At 35.3% G+C, this 21,902-nt stretch overlaps 1 protein-coding gene across 3 annotated transcripts in view; it reads left to right on the top strand.

Annotated features, from left to right (window-relative positions):
* ERC2 (ELKS/RAB6-interacting/CAST family member 2) overlaps positions 1 to 21,902 on the top strand; it is a 456,034-nt gene that overhangs the window by 11,481 nt on the left and 422,651 nt on the right. For all 3 annotated transcript variants that reach the window (XM_021409074.1, XM_021409073.1, XM_021409075.1), the window contains exon 2: positions 3,542 to 4,336. In XM_021409074.1, the coding sequence (XP_021264749.1) occupies positions 3,680 to 4,336 (657 nt within the window). In that variant the 5' untranslated portion in view covers positions 3,542 to 3,679. The remainder of the gene's footprint in view (positions 1 to 3,541; positions 4,337 to 21,902) is intronic.

Genomic DNA, 21,902 nt, shown 5'->3' with positions numbered 1-21,902 from the left:
CTGATAACTTTTTACACTTGGTGTTTTCCAGCATAGAGTGAGCAGACCTTTTTTCTTTTTTTTTTTTTTTTTTTTTTTCAGTAAAATTGCTAAATTTGCTGTGGAACATCCACGCTGCATGCTGTCCAGCACCTGCCTGTTTATGAAATCTTTTATGAGAAACTCGTGAGAACTGTGTATCTGCTGTGGCTACATGTAGCACTAACATCTAATCTTAGACTGCTACGCTATTTAGACCTAGCATCTTACAGAAGAGACATGGGATGTAACAACGTATTGTGACTTTTATGAAGTGAATGAAGGAGGAATTTCATAGCTCCATTAAAAATCTATTCTGACACCTTAAGGTTTTATCTGGAAAGATCTAGCTTCCATTCTTTTTTCTCAACCATCATGATTCACGGTGTTTAGGAAGTAGACAAAACAGCTCCCAGTCTATTCTGAGGTTTAGTTACCATGCCCCATCCTATTTTTGACTGACATAATGCATAAAATTCTTACTTTGAACATGGTGACATCTTTGACAAAATTTATATTTTCTTCTTGTCTAGGAGTATTTAATAATTGAAAAACATTATTAGGTTCCGTGACAACAATATTTCAAGGAAACTATAATTATACAAGACATAAAAGTAATGCTTTGGGGAAGCAAATGAAGTGTGATAGATCTTATTTTAGTATCACTTTAGAATTCTGTTGTACCTCTATGTTCATATACACAATATTTAAAAGGCAAATAAAATAGTGTCCAAGTTTTAAGTGATGTGGATAATGTTGAACCTATGATGTTATTGTCTGCAGAATGCAGGCGATGGGATAAAGGAGAAATGTGAACAATAAGCTAAACCTAATTTAGAGCAGACATCAGGAGGCATTTTAGCTTAAAATGGGCTTTTTTTTTTTTTATTTGTTGGGATTTTTAGGGCTGATGAGAGTTTAAGGGATGGGCTGTAGGAGATTTTTTTTTTTTTTCACGGAGACTGCATGCTTAATTTTCTGTATACTATTATATGTGAGACCTGCTCCAAAAGTAATGCCTCCTGCTTTATTGTATTGGTCTGTGATGTCAGGGCGGATGTTGGTAGTATGGCAGTAGAGATAGAACCTTCCCACCAATATTCCATTACATTTTGGTGCTGTGTGGCAGATGGCAGCAGAGAGGCAGCCTGAAAAAATAGCGTCTGACATGGAACTACTTATGAAGTAAAGGTATGGAAATTAATTTCTCCATACCGAAAAGATGGCACGTGTTGACATTTGTGGATGCTTACTGAATGTTTATGGAGACCAACAGCAGATGATGGCACAGTGAAGTGGTGGGTGGCACATTTCAGCTGTGGTGACAGTGGCAGCAGATCACCTCTGCTGATGAGGCTTTTTATGAGGACAGCATGCAGGCTCTGGTTTATTGCTGGTGAGAATGCATAGTTAATGATAGTGCCTATGTGAACAAATAGTGTTTTGCTCTATCAAATAATGTTATCGTGCTCTTTGTATCTGTAGTTTCTGTGGAAATAAATAGGAGGCATTTTTTTTCAGAGTGATCCATGTAGTTCACAATGCAAAATATTAAAGTCACGATAGCAGTGGTGTTCTTGAGTCATACAGATATACTTCAAAAATTACTTCTTAGCGTAAGAGAACATGGAGACAGGGAATTGAGCACCTGCTTTTTATCTAGCGTGCTGTTCAATTGATTTGTATTTTAAAACTCAAAATCATGTTTTCAGTCATGGTAAAAAGCCTTTGGTAGCTCTGCAGTCTGTCCCAAACCAGACTGAATGGTTCTGGGGGACCTTTTCTTTCTAGAGAAAGTTTTGCGAGTTATGGTCTTCATAAGGTGTAATGGAGCTCCTTCGTACAGCAAGGTCTGGGCTCCTATAAAGAGGAGGGGCTGGTCTTTGTAGTTGTGAGCATAGTATTCTTGTCTATACAGCTCTGCTATCCTCCCCATAATATTTGTGATTGTTTCCACTTGATTCATTTAGCTTTCTCACCATTATATAGTGCCATGGGCTTTCATGAATTTCAAGAATGTCATAACTTTTGACACACCTCTTGGTAAACAGGTGAAAATTTGCAGGAATGGCTACTGATATGTAATAATAATTGAATCAAATAGAACAAGAGAAAATATTTCAGCTAGCTCAGATGCATAATGATAATTAAAATGAAAAAAAATGCTTTAGACTCTGCTGGCTATTAAATGTGATGAAACTGTGGCATATACAAAAGAATTCTTAGAATTAATGTAATCCATGTGGTATATGTTTGCCTGGGATAACCAGGGGGTCAGGGGAGAACTGGGCATGCTTCTTGTTTGCTGACATCATTTGTATCTGTAGTTCTTCATGCTAAAGTTGTTTGTAAGGAATTAATGCAGCACTTGCAGAACAGATATTTTGTATCAGATATTTGGAAACTATTGTATCTGTAGATAAGGAGGATGCTGTGAGGGAGTGATTAAAGATTACTGGATTTAAATGGATCCAACGTTTGCTCTCCCTCCAATTATCTTTAAAATAGATTATGCTAGGTCTGGTTAATGAGCACCAATTTAATTGACACAATCCATTTCATATATAGTAATAGTATAGTGTTTGAAAACAGTAAGAATATTTGATCCACATCTATCTGTTTAAATAAGTTGCGAAGATAGTTCTGTCAAAAGTAATGTGACACGCATAAGGGAAAAAAAAAAAGAAAACTGTATCAGTCAGGCACTCCTTTTCTAAATGAAAACCTAGATGATTGCTGTGTAGCTTTTATTGAGAAGCTGATTAACAACAAATATTAACAAGCCATTACTTCATTCAGTAAATAATGTGTTGTAATTCGGCATTGTAATGCTTTAGGAGGAAATATTCTTTCAAATTAGATTGGTTTTGTTAATTTTTCTTCCTAAAATATTTTTACTGGTTAAAGCTGAATTATCAGAACATTGCTTTCTTCTAAAAACCTCTATATATGTAAATAGAAAAGAAGTTCCTTGTTTTAAACAGCCTTTTGAAAATGTAATACTTGTTTCTGGTAGTTCTTAATGCCAACAGCAGCTCTTGTATTCTCCTTTATGGAATTCCACATGGTCAGTCACTTAAGTCTAATATCATTCCATTTAGCTGCTAAAATGCATTTTTGGGTCCATAATGCAACATAAAGCTTGTTAAAAGAAGTCAAAATGTCAAGATATTTTTAACAAGAAAGGAGTGTGGTTGTTTTTTTTTTTGAGAGACAAATGTCTCTCTTTTGAGAGACATGGTTTAATGGGGTTTAGTGGGGTTATTGGTGGTAGGTGGATGGTTGGACTGGATGATCTTGTAGGTCTTTTCCAACCTAGCTATTTCTATGATTCTATGATTCTCTGGTTTTAAAAAGCTTTTTAGTTTGTCATCCTAAATACAGAATGTATTATAAATTTTATGTTCAAAGTAGTTACTTAAGAAGTTAAGATATCTGCTCCTTACTTTCCTCATTGTAAAATTATTTTCTAAGATGAGGGGGAGAACATACTTATTTTGTAATATCTTTTTGTCCTTCATAGGTATCTGAATTGGAAGGATTTTTGCCTACTGGAAGAATGCAGTGAAACTGCCAATATTTCTAGCTGGAATTATACATTTAATATTCAACTTTAGTCTTACTAGTTTCTTACTAAATAGTACCTCAAAGTAGAAGAAAGATGTACGGAAGTGCAAGAACAATCAGCAACTTAGAAGGAAGTCCTTCCAGGTCTCCTCGTTTGCCAAGATCTCCTCGCCTGGGCCATAGGCGAACAAGTAGTGGAGGAGGAGGAGGAACAGGTAAGACGTTATCAATGGAGAACATCCAGTCCCTTAATGCAGCCTATGCAACATCTGGACCAATGTATCTGAGTGACCATGAAGGTGTAGCTTCTACTACTTTCCCAAAGGGCACAATGACTCTTGGAAGGGCTACAAATCGAGCTGTGTATGGTGGTCGAGTCACAGCTATGGGAAGCAGTCCTAATATTGCTTCAGCTGGACTGTCCCACACAGATGTCCTTTCTTACACTGATCAACACGGAGGTCTGACCACATCTTCACACCATCATCACCATCAGGTTCCTTCTATGCTGAGACAGGTTAGAGATAGTACTATGTTAGACCTGCAGGCTCAGCTTAAAGAACTACAGAGGGAGAATGATCTTCTCAGAAAAGAACTAGACATTAAAGACAGCAAGCTGGGATCCTCCATGAATAGCATCAAAACTTTCTGGAGTCCTGAATTAAAGAAAGAAAGAGTATTGAGGAAGGAAGAAGCAGCCAGAATGTCAGTTCTTAAAGAGCAAATGAGAGTTTCCCATGAAGAAAATCAGGTAAGTAGTTCTGAAAGTTTGTTTCTGTTGATTCACAACTAAGTACTTGATTTTTTACTTATAATATTGGATCAAATTCAACAATAACAAGAATTTTATGTTCTTTGTGCATTTGGCCGCTAAACAGTAGAAAACAACACTAACAGAATGTGAATGCAGCTTACAATTTCCTTCATGCAGCATTTTTTTTTTGCATTATAACCAAAGAGAATGACCATTTGTCACCACAGTAATTTCTTATTTTTTAAGACTTTTTTTTTGTAACAGTCTAAATACACTTTGCAACCTTTTCTGAAGAGGTGAATGAACTGTTTAACTAAAGGTATAAACAAACATCCAGAAGCATATCTTGTATGATCTATATAGGGATTTAGGTCTCTAGATTTTATTTTTTTTAAGTTAATAGAAGGTGTGATTTTAAATTCCCAAATGAAGTCTTTTATGATTCTTTGTTACAGAATAAAGTTGAAGTGATGTTTTCAGCAGTGCTTCAGAGACCTGTCTTGAAAAAAGTCTATCTTGTAAATATGTACTTCAAATACTTCTATTTGCAATGCAATAATCTCTTCCCAAAACTATAAAAACATTAAAGCTGTGATGTCACACATCATGAGACTATTTTATTTCACAAAGTTACATAAAACAATGGCATTGAGTAGATAAAAAAAATTATATTTCTGTCTCCACATACTTCTTGGCTGCTGGTCTTATTTAAAATTGCTCCTTTTTAGACCATCTGTTAACTTTCCCCAGACAAAAACACAATCCTGTGTTTCTCTCACTTCCAGATTCCCACTCTAAACTTCTTCACTGGCTGGCAGACAGCAACAACTGAATTTTTTCACTTACATCTCTGAGTTTCTGATCATCATTACTTCTCACCAAATCTTTCCAACTCTTAGATACATGAAATGCCATGGAACTAATAAGTTTGGTCCTGACTGATAGCGATCAGACTAACTGGGTCTTGTTCAGGAATTCAGTACAGTGAACAAATTAATTTTCTTGTATAAGTGTAGTATCCAGACTGATACTACTAGGTAATGAATTTATAGTGGATGCACTAGGATGCTGCTAGAACAAATATTATAAACATATTTGTTGGAGGTTCTTTCAAAGGCCTTGCTGGTTAACCATTCTAATCTTGAAAGTTAGGGTCAATTAATAGTAGAGGGAATATTCTAATACATGGCCTTTTAGTAGCCTTTCTTAGAGAAGCATCACCCTAATATCCTCCATTTAGAGGTGACATGGTGTTTGGAATCTGAATCTAGTATTTAAAGAATTTAAGTCATCTACCAAAGTGGTTCTGCTCATTTTTTTGAAAGATACTTCATCTTGAAGGGAAAGGGAACTAGTAACTGTTACAAGTCCTGTTCGTTTGTTTCATGGAAGATTCTATACTTATATTTTTAACAAGAAGACAAGGTATTTTACACTCTCTCATGGAACTTTAATTTCTAAGAAAGTAATAACATAAAATACTAGGTTGGCCTGAAAGTCTATCTAGCTTAGTGTGACAATATCCAAAAGTTCATAGAATAAAGTGTATGGTGAGTACTCCTCTGAGCACTGTTTGAAACATGTATGGTTTGTGTGCCTATCTCTCAGGGGACTTCTGAGTTAAGTGAGTCTACTTCAAGACCTGTGTAAGATTCTAGTCTCCGCAGCCTCTATTATCATAGAATGGTTTGGGTTGGAAGGGACCTTAATGATCATCTAGTTCCAATCCCTCTGCCATGGGCAGAGTAGATCAGACTACCCTATCCAGCCTGGTCTTGAATGCCTTCAGAGATGGGGCAGCCATGTTGTCTCTGGGCAGCCTGTTCCAGTGCCTTGCCACCCTCTGAGTAAAAAATTTCCTCCTGACATCTTAACTAAATCTCCCTTCTTCTAGTTTAAAACCATTCCCTCTGCCCTTATCACCATCAGACTATGTAAAAAGTCAATCTTTCTCCTGTTTATAAGCTCTCTTTAAGTACTGGAATGCCACAGTGAGGTTTCCCCAGAACCTTCTCTTCTCTAAGTTGAACAAGTGCATCTGCCTCCTCCTTTCTTCACAGGAGGTGTCCTCCAGGCCTCTGATCATCTTTGTGGCCTCTTCTGGACCTGATCCAACAGCTCTGTGTCTAGTGTTGGGAGCCCCAGACCTGAATGCAGGACTCCAAATGAGGCCTTATAAAGGCAGAGTAGAGAGGAACAATTGCCACTCTTGCCCTGCTGACCGCTATTCTTTTGGTGCAGCCCAGGGTGCAGTTGGCCTTCTGGGCTGCAGGCACACACTGTTAACTTGCATCAAGCTTTTCATCCACCAGAACTTCCAAGTCCTTCTCTGTGGGGCTACTTTCTATGAGTTCTTTTGGGATGTATCTGGGATTGCCACAGCAATTCCTGGGATTGCCTAGGTGCGACACCTCTCACTTGGCCTTGTTGAACCTCATTAAGTTCTTGTGGGCCCACTTTTCAAGCTTTCCTAGATTCCCTTTGGATGGCATCCCGTCCTTCTGTTATATTGACCGTACCATTCAGCTTGGTGTCAACAGCAAACTTGCTGAGAGTACACTCAATCCCACTGTCCACTTCATTGATAAAGATACTGAAGAGCACTCGCTTCAAGGATGGACCCTTGGGAGACACCACTTGTCACCAGCCTCCATCTGGATATTGAGCTGTTGACGATAACCCTGTAGCTGTGACCACAAAAGCAATTCCTTATCCACTGAATAGGCCACCCTTCAAATCCATATTTTTTCAATTTAGAGATAAGAATGTGATGTGGGACCATACCAAAGGCCTTGCAGAAGTCCGGGTAGGTGACACCATCTACTGATGCCATCACTACCACAGAAGGCCACCAGACTGGTGAGGCATGATCTGACCTTGGTGAAGTTGTGCTGGCTGTCACAGATCATGTCCTCTTCTTGCATCTGCCTTAACATAGATTCCAGGAGGATCTGATCCATAATACTCCCATTAGCAGAAATGAGGCTTACTGACCTGTAGTTTCCTGGATCTTTCTTTCTACATTTCATAAAAATGGGAGTGGTATTTTCCTTTTTCCAGTCAGTGGGAACTTCAGATGACAGCCATGACTTTTTGAAAATGGCACCCATCACACTCATACCATTCGTTTCCAGACAGGAGAGTGTTAGAATGCATGATAGTGGAAGGACATGCAAAATTGAGATGACACAAAAGCCTTCAACAAAGTTAATTCCTAAGATTGTTTCCTGTGTACCAAAAAAAAAAAAAAAAAAAAAAAAAAAGTGGCTTATCCATTCTTATGTATTAATTTTTATCAGTTAACATGCTGTTTTAATGACTTTTTAAAAACGGAATTAGATTTACTATGATATCATTTAAATAAACTATATACTGAATTGCATAAAATAATGGACCCTATCCCAGCTTATAAATGTCTTTGTTTAATACTATGTAATTAATACAAATATGAGTCACTGCACACAATGAACAGTGGCTATTTTTCTTTTGTGACATGTTTATATGATGATGTTGGAAATAAATGGTGAGTTTGATCCTTTTTATTTTTTTTGCCTTACAGAAAACCAGGTAATGTTGGATTGTTTAATGTGTTCTTTGAAAGCATATTATAAATTTTGATCTTTCTTTGAAGTTTAATTCCTGCCCTGATACTGCAGGAATTTTAATTAATGAGAAGAGAAAGGACAAAAGGGATACTGAACAGTTCCTCTGAGAGACTCATAGGTTTGAATACAGAACTATTGCTTGAAATAATTTTTATATGTCTGTAGCAGTATTAATAACTCATAGATGGTGAATGCCCCATCCATGGAAGCATTCAAGGCAAGCAAGGCTGGATGTGGCTCTGGGCAGCCTGTTCTAGTGGTTGGTGACCCTGCACTCAGCAGGGGGCTTGAAACGAGATGATCTTTGAGGTCCTTTTCAACCTAGGTCATTCTATGATTTATTCTATGGTGAAGTTAAGAGAACAGAGCTGATAAAATATATTAATTTAATCAGCAGATAAGGGAATGGATATTCATAAAATCAGAGTTGCAAGTTAGGCCACTCAATTATATTTTTCATGCTATTCATTTTTACTTCATGACAAGTATTTAAGTAGAAAACTAAAAGAAAATACACTAAAATATTTTGAAATGTTTCCATTCTTTGTATTAAACTTTATTCCTAGTAAAATCTTCACCAGAATAGTGTATATTCTAATAAAAATGATAAACCATACTCTTACTTCTCTTTCTGATGCATGGCATATTATACAAAGTACACTTGTCATTTACCTGCATTGTAAAAGAAGAGACAGGAAACAAGGGATACAGTTTAATTTGCTGTAAATTTGCTGGCTTATCTGGGAACTAGTCAGTGGAGTTTAAAATGTATTTTTGTATGTTTATATATATAATCTATATTACGGTTTTGTAAAGAGGCCTTTGTAATTGAATTTGTGTATATACGTGTTTATATACTTTTACATGTATATAAATGTGTGTATATACATGCTTATATACACAGTATGTGTGTATACGTGTGTGTATATGCATGTGTATATGTGTACATATATATATAAATAAACAAAAAACATAACACATTCTTAAATTTCCTCAATTGTTTCCATGGTTGGGATCAGCCCTACCTCACTGTGGACTGTGCAGTCCAATGCTTACACCTTGCTGGCATCCTCTAAATGCAAGTCAAGTGAAGCTGAAGATCTGTTATCTCCTCACTCACTGTTAGCTTTTGAGACTATGTTCTTCAGCTCTTTTGGAGAAATTTTGTTCATGCCCCTGACATTCTGGAAGCCTGATCCTGGTGAATATGTAAAGCCGGCAATTGAGCCATAACTTTGAGTTCCCAGATAATATTTTTGTTTTTAATATGCATCAGTGTGCACTTGATTACTGATATAAAAGGTGTCCCTCACTGCTCCTAGATATCCCAAGTAGTTAAAGGAGTTTTTTTAGGATATAAATACCCTTCAGCTTTTCTCACTGTCTGTGTATAAATGCGTGCAACCACACCAGTTTTGAAGCTTATTGTGAATATTCTTGAAGTACAAGAAAATACACAGAAAGGTAAATTTAGTAACCTGAGAAATGGAAATGCTCCATTTATGTTTTGTTTTCCAAAGAGTGTTATGTTAATAAGCTGTTTTAATGCAAATAAGAATGAAAACATTAACTGATTCTTTTTTAAGAAAAACTTACCACTAAATATTTTCAACTCATTACTACAATATAGTATTCATGACCCATGGAAGTATACATTAAGATATTTTTAAATTCAGTATTTTCTACATGTTCATTCATCTTATTTTCTGTTTTTCACTGTACTGTTGTCTCCTGCTTTCTTCAGCTTATTTTTTTCAATGCCTCTGTGTTAAGAGATACATGCATGCTTGCTGACTTTAATTTCATTTTGGATATTATCATCATTCTTTTCTTCATTTAAAGTAATTTACCTTGATGGCAATTTAGGTAAGTGCAAAATATTTCCACTTCTTATTTTTAAACAAGAAAAAGTACTGAAGTGTTTGTGTAATAGATTAAACAGTAGTCATTGAGTGAAACTTTATCTGAAGATGGAAAGGGTAGTGAAATGGAAGGACATCTGTGGTGGTTTTTTTTCCTTTTTTGAGTATTAAAATAAAAAAAAGTTTTTGTCATATATGTGTGGGTGGGTGGGGAGGGGGGGAAACTCAAACAGCAGGACTATTCTGATGATTAATGAGAATACATAGTGTGATACAGAGTGAAATACGCTGTGCCAGAAAGGAGTACTGTAGCTGTCCAAGGGATTTTTGAGAAAGTGGCAACCCAAAAGGTGCTAGGAGTGGATGAGACTTTCTTTTTCTTCTTTTTTTTAACAAAGCATTTTAAAATGGGGCTTTTAAATCTGAAAAAGCTTGGGAAGTACTGAGCAAGATAAAGAATATGAATGTGCCCCATAGGTGTGCGTGAGTGCTTGTTTAATACTGACAGAAGCTTTTTGGTGGTATTCTGGTTTAGAAAACAATGTGTATATTTACATGATTTAGTAGAAAGTAGGACTTAATTGTATGAGATTTACAGCACATCATAGTGGTCATTTGAAAGGGATAGTAACAGTAAGTTGTATCCTTTTGTGCGTTTTGAGATATAAAGAGATCTGAGGAAAGCAAGTGCTGATATTATGTTCTGTTCTCCCCCAAAAGGGCAAGGAGTATGCATCTTAGATTTTTCATTACTAAGTGATCTTTTGGGGTTATTATTTTGTGTACAACACAGCCGAAGGAACAGTATTATTAGATTTCAAGTAAACAGTGTTTTATTAATCATGTTAGAAATCAAGTTGTTGAAAAAGCAATTTAAACTTACAAGGCTATGAGTAAAATACGTACTTTATTCTGTTGGGTCACCTTTTAGCTGACTTTTTTAAAATACAAGATGTAACTCATTCTCAATTGTACCAGTGCCAATTTTCTTTTCCAATTGCATCTTGAAGTCTTAGAAAGTGTCAAATAATAATTGTTGGTAAGTGTTCCTTATAAAGAAGTAGAAACAAAGCTAGTCATGTTCTCATCTGCTGCTGAATTTGGTAATTTCATCCTGTTAAATTTCCCTTGCAGCTTCAGACAAATACTGTGTTCTATGTCCCCCCCTGTGATGTGTTTCCAAATATGGTTCTCCTGCTCAATAGTGATTGTCTGGTGTGTTGCTGTGTGGGTAAAAACTTTTGTACAGAAGGTAGAATTCTGATGGGGTCTCAGAAGATCACAACTTCAAAAATACAGATCTAGCAGGAAGTATGTTGGGATAAAACTACCTTTAAGCTATCCTTGCATTAGGCTTGTAACACTGCTTGAAGATATTCTGTCAGTAGACAGCAATAAGCCATATATCAAGCATGGCAGCTGCTCTTTGCCTTAAATTAGAATGAGTCCAGAAGCAATCGTTCTAGTAGAGTGTTTTATGCTGTCAGAATTCCCTAAAGGAGATGAGGAGAGAGCTAACTGTATATTGTGTATAAACAATTTGGAATAGTAACAGTTGGATTCATCATACAAATAGTGAATTGTTTGATAACACAGGACCTTATTTTTGATGTAAGGGTTAAAAATCATAAAATATCCTGAAATAGTTCACGAAACCTTTAATCACATGAACAATACTTTCTTACAGAAATTATAGATAACACATCAAACATTATCCTTGGCAAACTTCTTTTCCGTTGATTATGATGGAGATGGCAGTTTTGTGCTTTTTAAATTTTATTTCTCCGTTAACTTCTGTAAAGTGGTCTCTTCCAGCCTTCAAACCTTTAAATCTGAAAAATGTTGGGGATGACTCTCTTCAGAATTTTCTGTCATTTGATGTGGGGGAGAGAAAGATGAGGAAGTAGTGAAAGACTGAGTCACTCTTTTTTTGTTATGCATGTTTAGTCTTTACTATTTTAAACATCTCTCATTCTGGATTTTCAGGTTTCATCTTGAATGTTCTGAGTTGTCCCCAACAGATGCTAGGCAGTTGATGGTGCCGTGTTCAATTAGTCTACAGTAGGGAACTTCATCTTCTAGGTTACTTTGGAAAAACACGACCCTTTTGGGTGTGCTGTAGAGAATTATTTTTAAGTATGCATATAATTTAAATTTAAACCTGCATGTCACTTCCTAAGTTTTCCATTATCCTTTTGAGTTCATCAGATGAGTTTCAGAGTGGTGGCTCTGTGGTGGGAGTGTGTCTGTCAGTGAGAGGAGTAAAGGCATTATGGTGACTGGATAATTCTGGATATCTACATATTCTGGAGTTATGCCTTATTAATACTGTGCAGGTTCAGATTCTGACTTGATCTGCTATTTGCTCTGTATGTTAGATACATCTGTATGATGTATCTAACGTAGCAGTGACACTAGTACTACGAGTTTTCCTGATGCCATAGAGTCAAGCTATAAAAAGCTGCTAGTTTCAGGATATGACTTGCTACTTGAATTTACTGCAAGAACATCTATCAGTTGAGTTGGCAAAAACAACAGCAACGACAAAACATTCAGAACCTCTGTGTATATTTTACAGAAGATAACTTTTGCTCAAATTGTATTGCCTGCAGTGCGAACAAATAACTTTTGAAATCAGTAATTTTGCAATATTTGGCCTGTGGGATGGGGAAACTGTATTTACATTTCAAATTTTAAATTTCCCTAGGCATCTACCACAATGTAGTTATTATTCTTACTCTTGGCATTTGAAGATGATATACAAAGCTAACAAAACACATGTGAAAAGAAGGCAGTCAATTTCATGTGAAGTGCTCTTTGAACCCTCAAGGGAAAGGAATAAATGATGTTTTTGCCAAAAGGAAACTCCTGAGGCAAATCAATGTAAATGTTTCAGTGTTGGAGATTCAAAGAGCACTGAGGTCTTGTAAGGTAATCTCTATTTCAATTCCATCTGCAAGTGAATGAGTGTGAGGTCTCCAGCACATCACTTTTCTGTCCAAGAAAAGCAAAGGTCAGCGAAAACTAGAGAGAAAACAACACGCATTAAGATGCAGTTTCAGATGGGCTAAAGCAAGCCTTGAAATTGTGCCTAGTTTTTGCACAGAACTAAGATCCCCATTTAATTGACTACAGTATTAATTGCATAGAGTACAATTTTAATTATAGAATCTCTTTGAATCAAAGAAAAACAGCATAGAAAGAAGCAGGGTATTCTTTCAAATTAAAAACAAAATTTTTAAAAATTAAATACTAAGTATAAATACTTCTTATGTATTTTTTTTGAAGTCACATTCAGACTGATGTTGCAAGCGAAGCCTTTTCAGTTTGTAGGCAGAAAACTGAAAGGATAGTCCTCTTAGTGAGATCTCTTTCCCCTGTGTGATATTTACTCCAGATAGCCGGTAATTACCGCTAACACAAAATGCTGTTAACTAATTTATTGAAAGAATGCCTAGACATGATGATATTGTATTTCTACTTGATACAGCTGAAGGCAGTGATGAAATAGTGGGTTGCTGTTTAAACCCTGCTATACTTAACATCATTTTAAGTCAACAAGTGTGTGATAAAAGCCAGCTGGTTTATTGAAGTAAAAGTGCATACATATTTGTGTATGTTTATATTTCCAAAATACAGGGATTATACTAGATTCCTTCCCTTTGTCAAAAATTTCTACTGTACTCTGAGTGGAAGAAAGTAAGCTGCATCTGTGAGTTCTGAGGGAAATATAAATTCCCAACTGACATTTATTCTACAGCTAAAAATGGTATCTCATGCCAATCCATAAAAGCACCTGCTTGTTAGCACAGCTCTCTGGAATTCAATGTGTATGCTACATATGTAAAAACTATTTTAAATAAATGCTTATACTGAGTTTAAGGTTCACATACATTTAGGAATATTATTTTATATTATTTATTTTGATATGTTTTCTTTTAAGAAAATAACTAAAAAAAAAAACACCTCCAAATATTTTACCTTTCTGGAAATAGTTAATGCTGCCATGGAATTTGTGATATTCCACCAGAAAGATATTAAAGAATAAGAGAAATTGGAAGTTGTTCCCACACAACTGGTGTCCAGATGGATTTTGTTGTTGTTGTGTTTTATAACTTTGAGTAAAAGTTTCTCAAAGCTAAGAAATATTTGGCATAATTCTTAATTGTTAACAGCAACTGCTTAAAGGCCATCATCCCCTTGTGGACCAAATTTATTTTAATTTATATTAATATTTAGTTTGTATTTACAATAAATGTATTTATTTCCTACATTCTCAGTTTATTTGAAATGCAACTGCATAACTCTGTAACTTTGTAAATAATGTAGTAGTTTCATCGTATTAGACTTATGTCTTCAGATTCCCTAGTGGAGGTAAGGAAGGGAGGAGGGAACTATAGAGAAGAAAGCACAAAACTTGCTTAAGAAAGCATTCTTTATCCTGTTCAGGCAGTTTATTCCCTGAAGAGGCAAAAAGCTGTCAGAATGAGGATTTGAACAATTAGACGAGAATACTTATGATAGGCTTTTCCACCTGAGTGCCCTGCATTTACAATTGACTTCAGAACTGCAAAATGAGCAAACAGTGCCAGTTTGTCAAAGTCCAAGAAAAAAGAAAATTCTACATAATGTTTTAGAGGAGTTTTTTCCTTAAATAAGCATATTGGACTAATTATGAAACGGGAATGGGAGCCACCAGTAATAAACATTCTAGTTTAAGTAGGCCAGTATCATTTCTTACCTGCCTCACTGTGTGGAGAAGCGGTGCCATTGTTAGCTAAACATACAATGGAATATACGAAGGAAGACTTTGCAAGTTTAGAGTAAAATAAAATTAGCTTTCAGAACAATTTTTTCTATACTTCATTCAACTTCTAAGTCTTTTCTAATTTCACAGTGGCTTCAGAAGAGGTGATAACAATTGATTCCGCTAACAACTGTACTTGAAAATCCTCAATTCCAAAAACGGTGTTAATTTCCCAGATATGTCCAATTAAGTAATTTAGTTTTCAATGACTGAGATAGAATCTGCTCTCTATTGACTCTTCCTTGAACTAAGCTTTTGCAATAAATCTGGGGGTAAAGTGTGTATGTGTATAAACATATATAAATAAAATAAATTTTGGTCCCATATTTATTAACTTATAAATTCTATGTCAAATTGTGATACACAGGAGTGTTATTAATGTTTCAAGTGTTGTAACACATCTCAATTTAATAAAAGCTGAGAAGGAGTTTGTTAATAGGGAAGCATTTTTGCCTTGCATGAAATTGATTCTGACTTGTACTACCAGTCAGTGTGGATGTGTTTTCTAGATGTTCCTTCCCCTTCTCTTCCCCTCACTGCCACACAGGCGACAGACAGACCGATGTCTCCTTTATGTAACTGCCAGTTTTGGAGAATGGCATTCTTCCTCAGCTGGTGTTATTTCAGGTTCACTTACTCAGACATCCTGGGGGTTCTAAATAAGTTTAAATGTGTGATCTTAAAAAACTTAGAACAGTGCATAGTGCCTTTTTGCAAATATAGCACTTTCATCTTCACATACTGATGAAGGCTCCTGCTTTTTAGCATTCTTTTATCTTTTGGTCATCAATTAGTAATGTATAATTCAGCTTGTAGAGTTTTGTTTATAGAATGTTTCACTTAAGTTTAATTCATTTCAATTTCTACTTACTGTGAGTTGACTGTGTTTCCTCACTGTCTTAATACTCACACCTGAAAGCTTACTGGCTTTGATACACGCTTAGTTTGATGTAATCTGACCTTTTCTATCATTCTTTTTCTGCAGATCTTTGGATTTTAGTGAGAGGTTTACAGTGCCATTTGCAAAGCCACTGGTTTTGACCCCACTAGCAGACTTGCACTTTCTTCTTCTACATAGTTTTCCAATAATTTATCATTAGAATTTTTATGTCTGCCTGATTTGCTACATTTGGGACAAAACACTCATTTTTTTTTTCTCTGGGGTTAATTTTGAGATGGATCTCTTCACTGATTGCTCACGTGTAGTGATGCTGGTATAAAGTTGGTAGAGCGTTGAGTGGCCAAGAGTAGATGATAGTGGGGCCTCAAATTCAAGCAGCAGCTCAGATTCTGCTTTTAAATCTCTGCTAACAAGTGCCCTTAGTGCTTAAACTATTTCTTGAAAGAAAAATGAAATACATACATTATACAGCAGTCCTTTTTTTTTCCCCCCTGGCACAACTCAGTCGGTGCAGAGAATACTATTTTGACTTAAATTATTTTTTACTTGCATACGTGACCTATGAGAAAATGGTGAAATGAGATTAAAGTCCGTACTGAAATTGTTGCCTGACCACAGCATACAAAACAATTGCATTTTCTTTATCAGGTCACCTGCACTTTTTATCTCTGGTGTTTTTTTGTGTGTTTGGAATTAATACTTTATTTCCAAATGTCCATAAATATGTTTTTGGACTATCTTGATATAATCTGAAGATTTTTTAGTGACTTGAGCAAGACCATTCCTTCACTACTGCAATGGTAATATTTGTTTTTTCTTTTTTCCTTTAGTCCTGGCTTTATAGTGTTTGCAACCAATATAATTCTTTCAGCTTTTAAGGTTTTTCCTCATCTATTTTTCTCTAAAACTAAGTAATAATTTCATTTTAATAAAGAATTATCTTAACAGATGATTAATTATAAAATATGCTGGAGCAAGCTGTTTTTTTTTTAATGCAAAAAAAAAAAATCAAGTATATTTTGTTATGAAGTTCGTATCCTTTTATTCCTTGATTCATTTTTTACCAGATGGTAGAAAACTCTGGAAAGCACATAGCAGATTTGCTGCTGTTTTTCAGTTCAGCTAGCAAAAGGCCACTGGGAGTATTATTTGTGATCAAGAAGAGACAATCAGTCTGTAAAAACTCCTTATTTATACCATTTATGCATCTTACACTTTCAGAATTATCCTGCCCTTTTCTTTAATGCTGTTCAGTTGTGACTGTGCATTTTCTTTGACTTTTAAATCAAAGTCTTGAAGGTCTGTGTTACCTTGAGGTAGTAATTCTACACTCCTGAGTGTAGCTACTCACTTGCTTTTCCTGGATTTATAAGCTTAATCATTTAATTATAAAAAAGTGAGATTCCTCCTCATCAATGCTTTGAATAGTTTGGTCATAACAAGAAATGTTTTCTTCTGTTTAACTGTACAAGAAAACTGGAAGAGCTTCTTTTATTAAGAGGTAGGACTCCTCTATTATGGTTCATGTTTTCTTTTTTTTTTTTAAATTATAGTACTGAATAAACATACTCTCAAACTCATTTTTACTTTTGCAGCAGAGTTAGTAACCAGTTTCCAGTGGAGAAAACATAAAATACAGAAACTTGAATCACTTCTGCCCTCCTACCAGAGGCTTTGTGGGTTCGTCAAGTTGCACAATCTGTACTAGGTGTGAGTCACACCAATTTCCTTTTGGACTTTAGAAGTGACTTTGTCTTTGTCCGCGGTTTCTGCATTTCCTATGGTTAATAAAACAGAATAAAGCAGAGAGAGCCACTTGTAGAGGCAAGCTGTGACTTTCTATGTACGTTAAGGGGTTATGTTGCAATAGGTCTAGAGTTCTAAAGCAGTTTCTGCTGTCTTTCACCAGCACAACAAACCAAAGAAAAGATTTGGACTTACATTAGTAACAATTTTAAATCAAAACAAAAATTTAAATAAAATGAATGTTAACTGCATTTAAATAAATTAGAAGAAAAATGAGCTCCTCAATTAAGAATGATTTATAACTTTGCCAGTTAGACATAACTAATTTTTTCTTGTTGTTTCTCTCAAGCTCTGTAGTAGCATGATGGAACAATTTTTCCTTTTTTTTTTAAATATAGAATTTTTCAAAATCAAGGAGAGTATAACCCTACCTTTATCACATGTGCTTGAAGAATATCCTATCCTTCATTAACTGCTTAGATCTGTATTGAATAGAATATCTTATTTGTCTGACCTTCTGTGGAAATACCTGAAAGGTTGTACTGCAATTATGTGCAACTATTAGACCCATACCTGTGAGATGTAAATTCTGCAGTAGAGTTGTTTGCAGAGAGTTTGTGGGGGGAAAAAAAACCCAACAACTATGGTTATGCCATCAGTAAAGGACTAAGGAAACTAAGCAAAGATCTTGCCATCATTTTGGAGGATAGAAGTGGGAATTCTGAAAGGAAAATATGATGTGGAAGAATTTTGGTGTGAAAAACAAAACCCTGTACTGGGGAGTCTATACACCAGAATTGAAAAACTGTGATTATTGATGCATACACTGCGTGAATGTTAAACAGTACTTTTTTTTCTGTGTGTCAGTCAGAATCCAGCTATTACAGTGCTCAGATGATATGACACTGCCCAGCAGGCCAAAATTTCTGATCAGTTTTTTCTCTTGATAATTTGTTATTTCCTACTGGTACAGATTTCTCGTTTTGAATAGCTTAGTCTAAAGATGTAATGACTGAAATAATGTGTTATGACAGAATAATTATATGCTGCTTTGGAAATATATGTTTCTACTGAACCTTGGTAGATGATCTTTCTTAATTTAGGCTTTAAATACACTTTATAGCTTCTACAGCCACAAGAGAATCACTATTACATTATGATTCTTTCTGGAAGACATCAATATCTTCACTTATGTCATAAAGAATGATTTTCTATTGAAGAATTAGCAGTGAATATTAAGATGAAAAAGATGAGATAATGATACATGACTATAAAAAAATGTTTTTTAAAGAAAACTGCAGCAGAAGATAGGGTTGAGAGAGAACACTGTCCTTCATGGAAAATCTGCGTATATCTTACACCTCACAAAGAAATTGCTATTATGATTTTGGTGTGAAGAAGTGCTAGAACTTCTTAAAATGCAATATACGGTATTGTCTAAAAACAGTTTAAATCAAGAAGCTGACCACTTGTAAATAACTGGATTTTTTTGGACACCATTTTAGATTGCATTTTTATTCAATAGTTGCATTACCAATGCCAAATTTCTCAAGGTGATTTCAAGTGGTGCAAATTCCAAAGACAAGAGGGAATCAAAATCTGCATGTGATGGTAAACTAGATTTTTACTGAAGATCTCAATCATACTCAGTTATTACTTAAATATAAGAAAAAATACAAGATTTTTGTCAGCGAATTTGTAGGGTTTTTCTCACTGGTAGATGTAAATAAAGTAATTTTCAATTCTTAAAGCGACTTTATTGTGACACAGTAATACTCTTACTCCAAAAGCTTTGCTTGAGCAGTAAATAAACTTAAGTTAAATACACTTAAGCAGTAGATACGCATAATTCTGCATTTACTTTAATTGTTAGCCTTTCACAAACACAGTGCAATATTATGTGTCACCTGTAGTGACTGCTTGTGAAATCATTTTGTGTGTGTAATTGTGTTGTGAGGTGCAGTGTTGTGTCCCTCACCTTGTGGTGGGAAATCCAAATTTTGAAGACACGAAACATCAATATTTAGTATTGTACTTCCAGATCTTCTGTGCAGCCTGTTGCCCTTATATTGAGATGAAAAACATCTTGAGATGACAAGAATTTCTTGCCAGCCATACAAGATTAGAAGCTAACCTGTTAATTTCGATTAATTGTTATTGAGCATCTTTAGGTAGAGATAGCTCTCACTGGGTGTTACATTCCTGTCTATTTATTAGCTCATCTCATGACTCTCATTCCACTGGCAGTAAAGATTAGAAATTATCAAAAGAGTGGTGAGAAAGTAGAAATAATTCCTTAAGATGGTATTTGCTGGGGGGAGTTGATTCCATGGTTCAGAGGTGAAACTATAACTTGCAGGTTATATTTTTGAACATCCTGCGGAGATTTAGTTCTGATTGCCAAAATCTGCTCTATAAATGGCGACCAGAGCCTACTAAGACTTGGCATGCTTGGACTTAACATGGCAGAATATGATCACAATGACCTGGGAATCTGGTCAGCCTTCTTTAGGTTGGGTGTATTGGCTAGGATTTTGTCATCCTATGGGGATACTTGAATTGGTTGCCGTCTATCTAGTGACCATTGATTTTTTGTGCAGTTGCTGCATATGTTTGCTTACCTCCTTCTCCCTCCCAGCCTCCATTGGCAATATGGGAAAGCTCAAAATTTCTAATGCCTCTCGTTAGCGTGCTTCTGCAGTTCACAACCCCACTTACCAAATTGCCAGATAAGAATCTTATGATTTATATAGCAGTTTGTGATAAATGCTTTAAGTAACAAAGCTTGCAGTTGGGAGTTGTATTTTGGACCAAATCCTTGACGAACTGTTACTGCAGTGAAATCTAGGAGCATATAATGAAATAAATCTCAAATTAACAAGATACAAATTAGCATGACTTGACTATGAATAGTTGTATTTTAGAATTATGCTTCTGCACAACTACTCTTTTGAACTTTGCATTTCAGATTAATAATTCTTAAATATGAATCATATCTCCTGATCTACTTGCATGTTATTGAGAGGATGTAATTTTTTCTTTCACTTTCTGCCACTTTTCTGGTGGTTTCGCTTGCTTCAGCAGTCTACTCAAGTGGAAAATTTTCCAAGATATGAGTTAATGATTCTGGACAATCTTACAAGTTTCTATAGTGCTATTCACTTTTAGTTTATTAGTTTATGCTTTTCTTTAGACTGAATGATGTAGGAAACTAAAAGATCTTAGTAACATTAAAAAAAAAAAGTAGTGTGTTTCAGTTCTTTGTACAGAGATCTTTAAAATAATTTAGCTGTTGCTCTTCTGAACATCTTAAGAAACCAGTGATTTAGATAATCTCTCTATTTTTGAGAATTCTGATGGCTGAATTCCAGAAACAGAAACTGTGTACAGTAGCTGAAGAAATTCATGCTGTGTTATGTATGGGCAGCTGGAAGTAATCACTGAATAAACATGATTTTTTGTTCCTAGCCTCTTGGATCTACTGTAAATCTTGAAGTTCAGAAATTCTATTGGCCGAACTTTCATAGCTTCTAAGCATATGAATTTCATTCCTTTATTGCTTTTGAATATGGATCTCTGCCATCAGATCGCTTATGTGGTTTCATCAATCACAGAAGTATTTTCATACCTTAGAGACCTAGGCTTTGATTTTTTTTTATGATATGAAATACCACATCAGCTTCCCATCAGCTCAAGGAATGATTTCCCACTATTATGGTTGCATGAGCTCTTGCTGGGCCATAAGGGATTTCACGATTAAATATCAGTTATGTTGAACAAAAATCTGACCTTTTAAAACTACTATAAATTTTGCTAAATAAATATTCACATTAATCTTTTACTAATATTATCCCATATTTAAAAGTTCAAAATTTAACTCTGGATGGTCATTCATTTACCAAAATAAAAACCAGGAGGTTTCATATCAGTAGAACATAAGTACTTTACTTGATGTACCTGATTCCTTACTGTTTGTTTCATTTCCATTTTTTTTCCACAATACATTGCTGAAGTTTTGGAATAATTCTGTAGGTAATTCAATGCCTTCAGAATGGAAGTGAAATGATACACTTTCAAGCTCCCTATTCCAGACTTGAGTTCAAAACTTTGTGTACTTGGTAGTGAACACAATCCACCCTTCATTTTGTTTTAATGATCTTTAATAGAAATTCTGAACCAGTAATAAAATTGAGGGAGGGTTTGGGCCATCTGCTAGAGAAAATATGGAAATAGAGACAAACAGTCCAGCTGCTTCTCTTGCAGGGAACAGCATGCACATAGGCAGAAAGATTTCATTGAAGAATCACAATAATCAGAATCAGAATTACAGTAATTGAGGAATCACGGGTAGAGAAATTTGACTATTACCTAATATATATATGTATCAGAGATAATATGCTCTAGTTGGCATTGTAGCTCTAGTCCAAACAGTCTAAATAGTAATTTCAATCTGGGTGTCATTTGACCTGCATTGTTTTAGTCTTCTGGCTAGACTGTGGATGCATTGCTGGATTCTGTGTTTGATAATTTATGCCTGCCACTTTCTCAGGTTATTGTTTAAATCTAATTAGCCAGACTGACATAGAACAGACGTGGATTTGCCCTGAGTTGAGGGCTCTCCCTTTTCTTTTCGCTTCTCTTC

The sequence above is a fragment of the Numida meleagris genome, chromosome 11 (genome assembly GCF_002078875.1).
Source record: "Numida meleagris isolate 19003 breed g44 Domestic line chromosome 11, NumMel1.0, whole genome shotgun sequence".
Classification (NCBI taxonomy): Eukaryota; Metazoa; Chordata; class Aves; order Galliformes; family Numididae; genus Numida; species Numida meleagris.
Note: the sequence above shows the minus strand (reverse complement) of the source record. Positions and strands in the feature narration are given on the sequence as shown.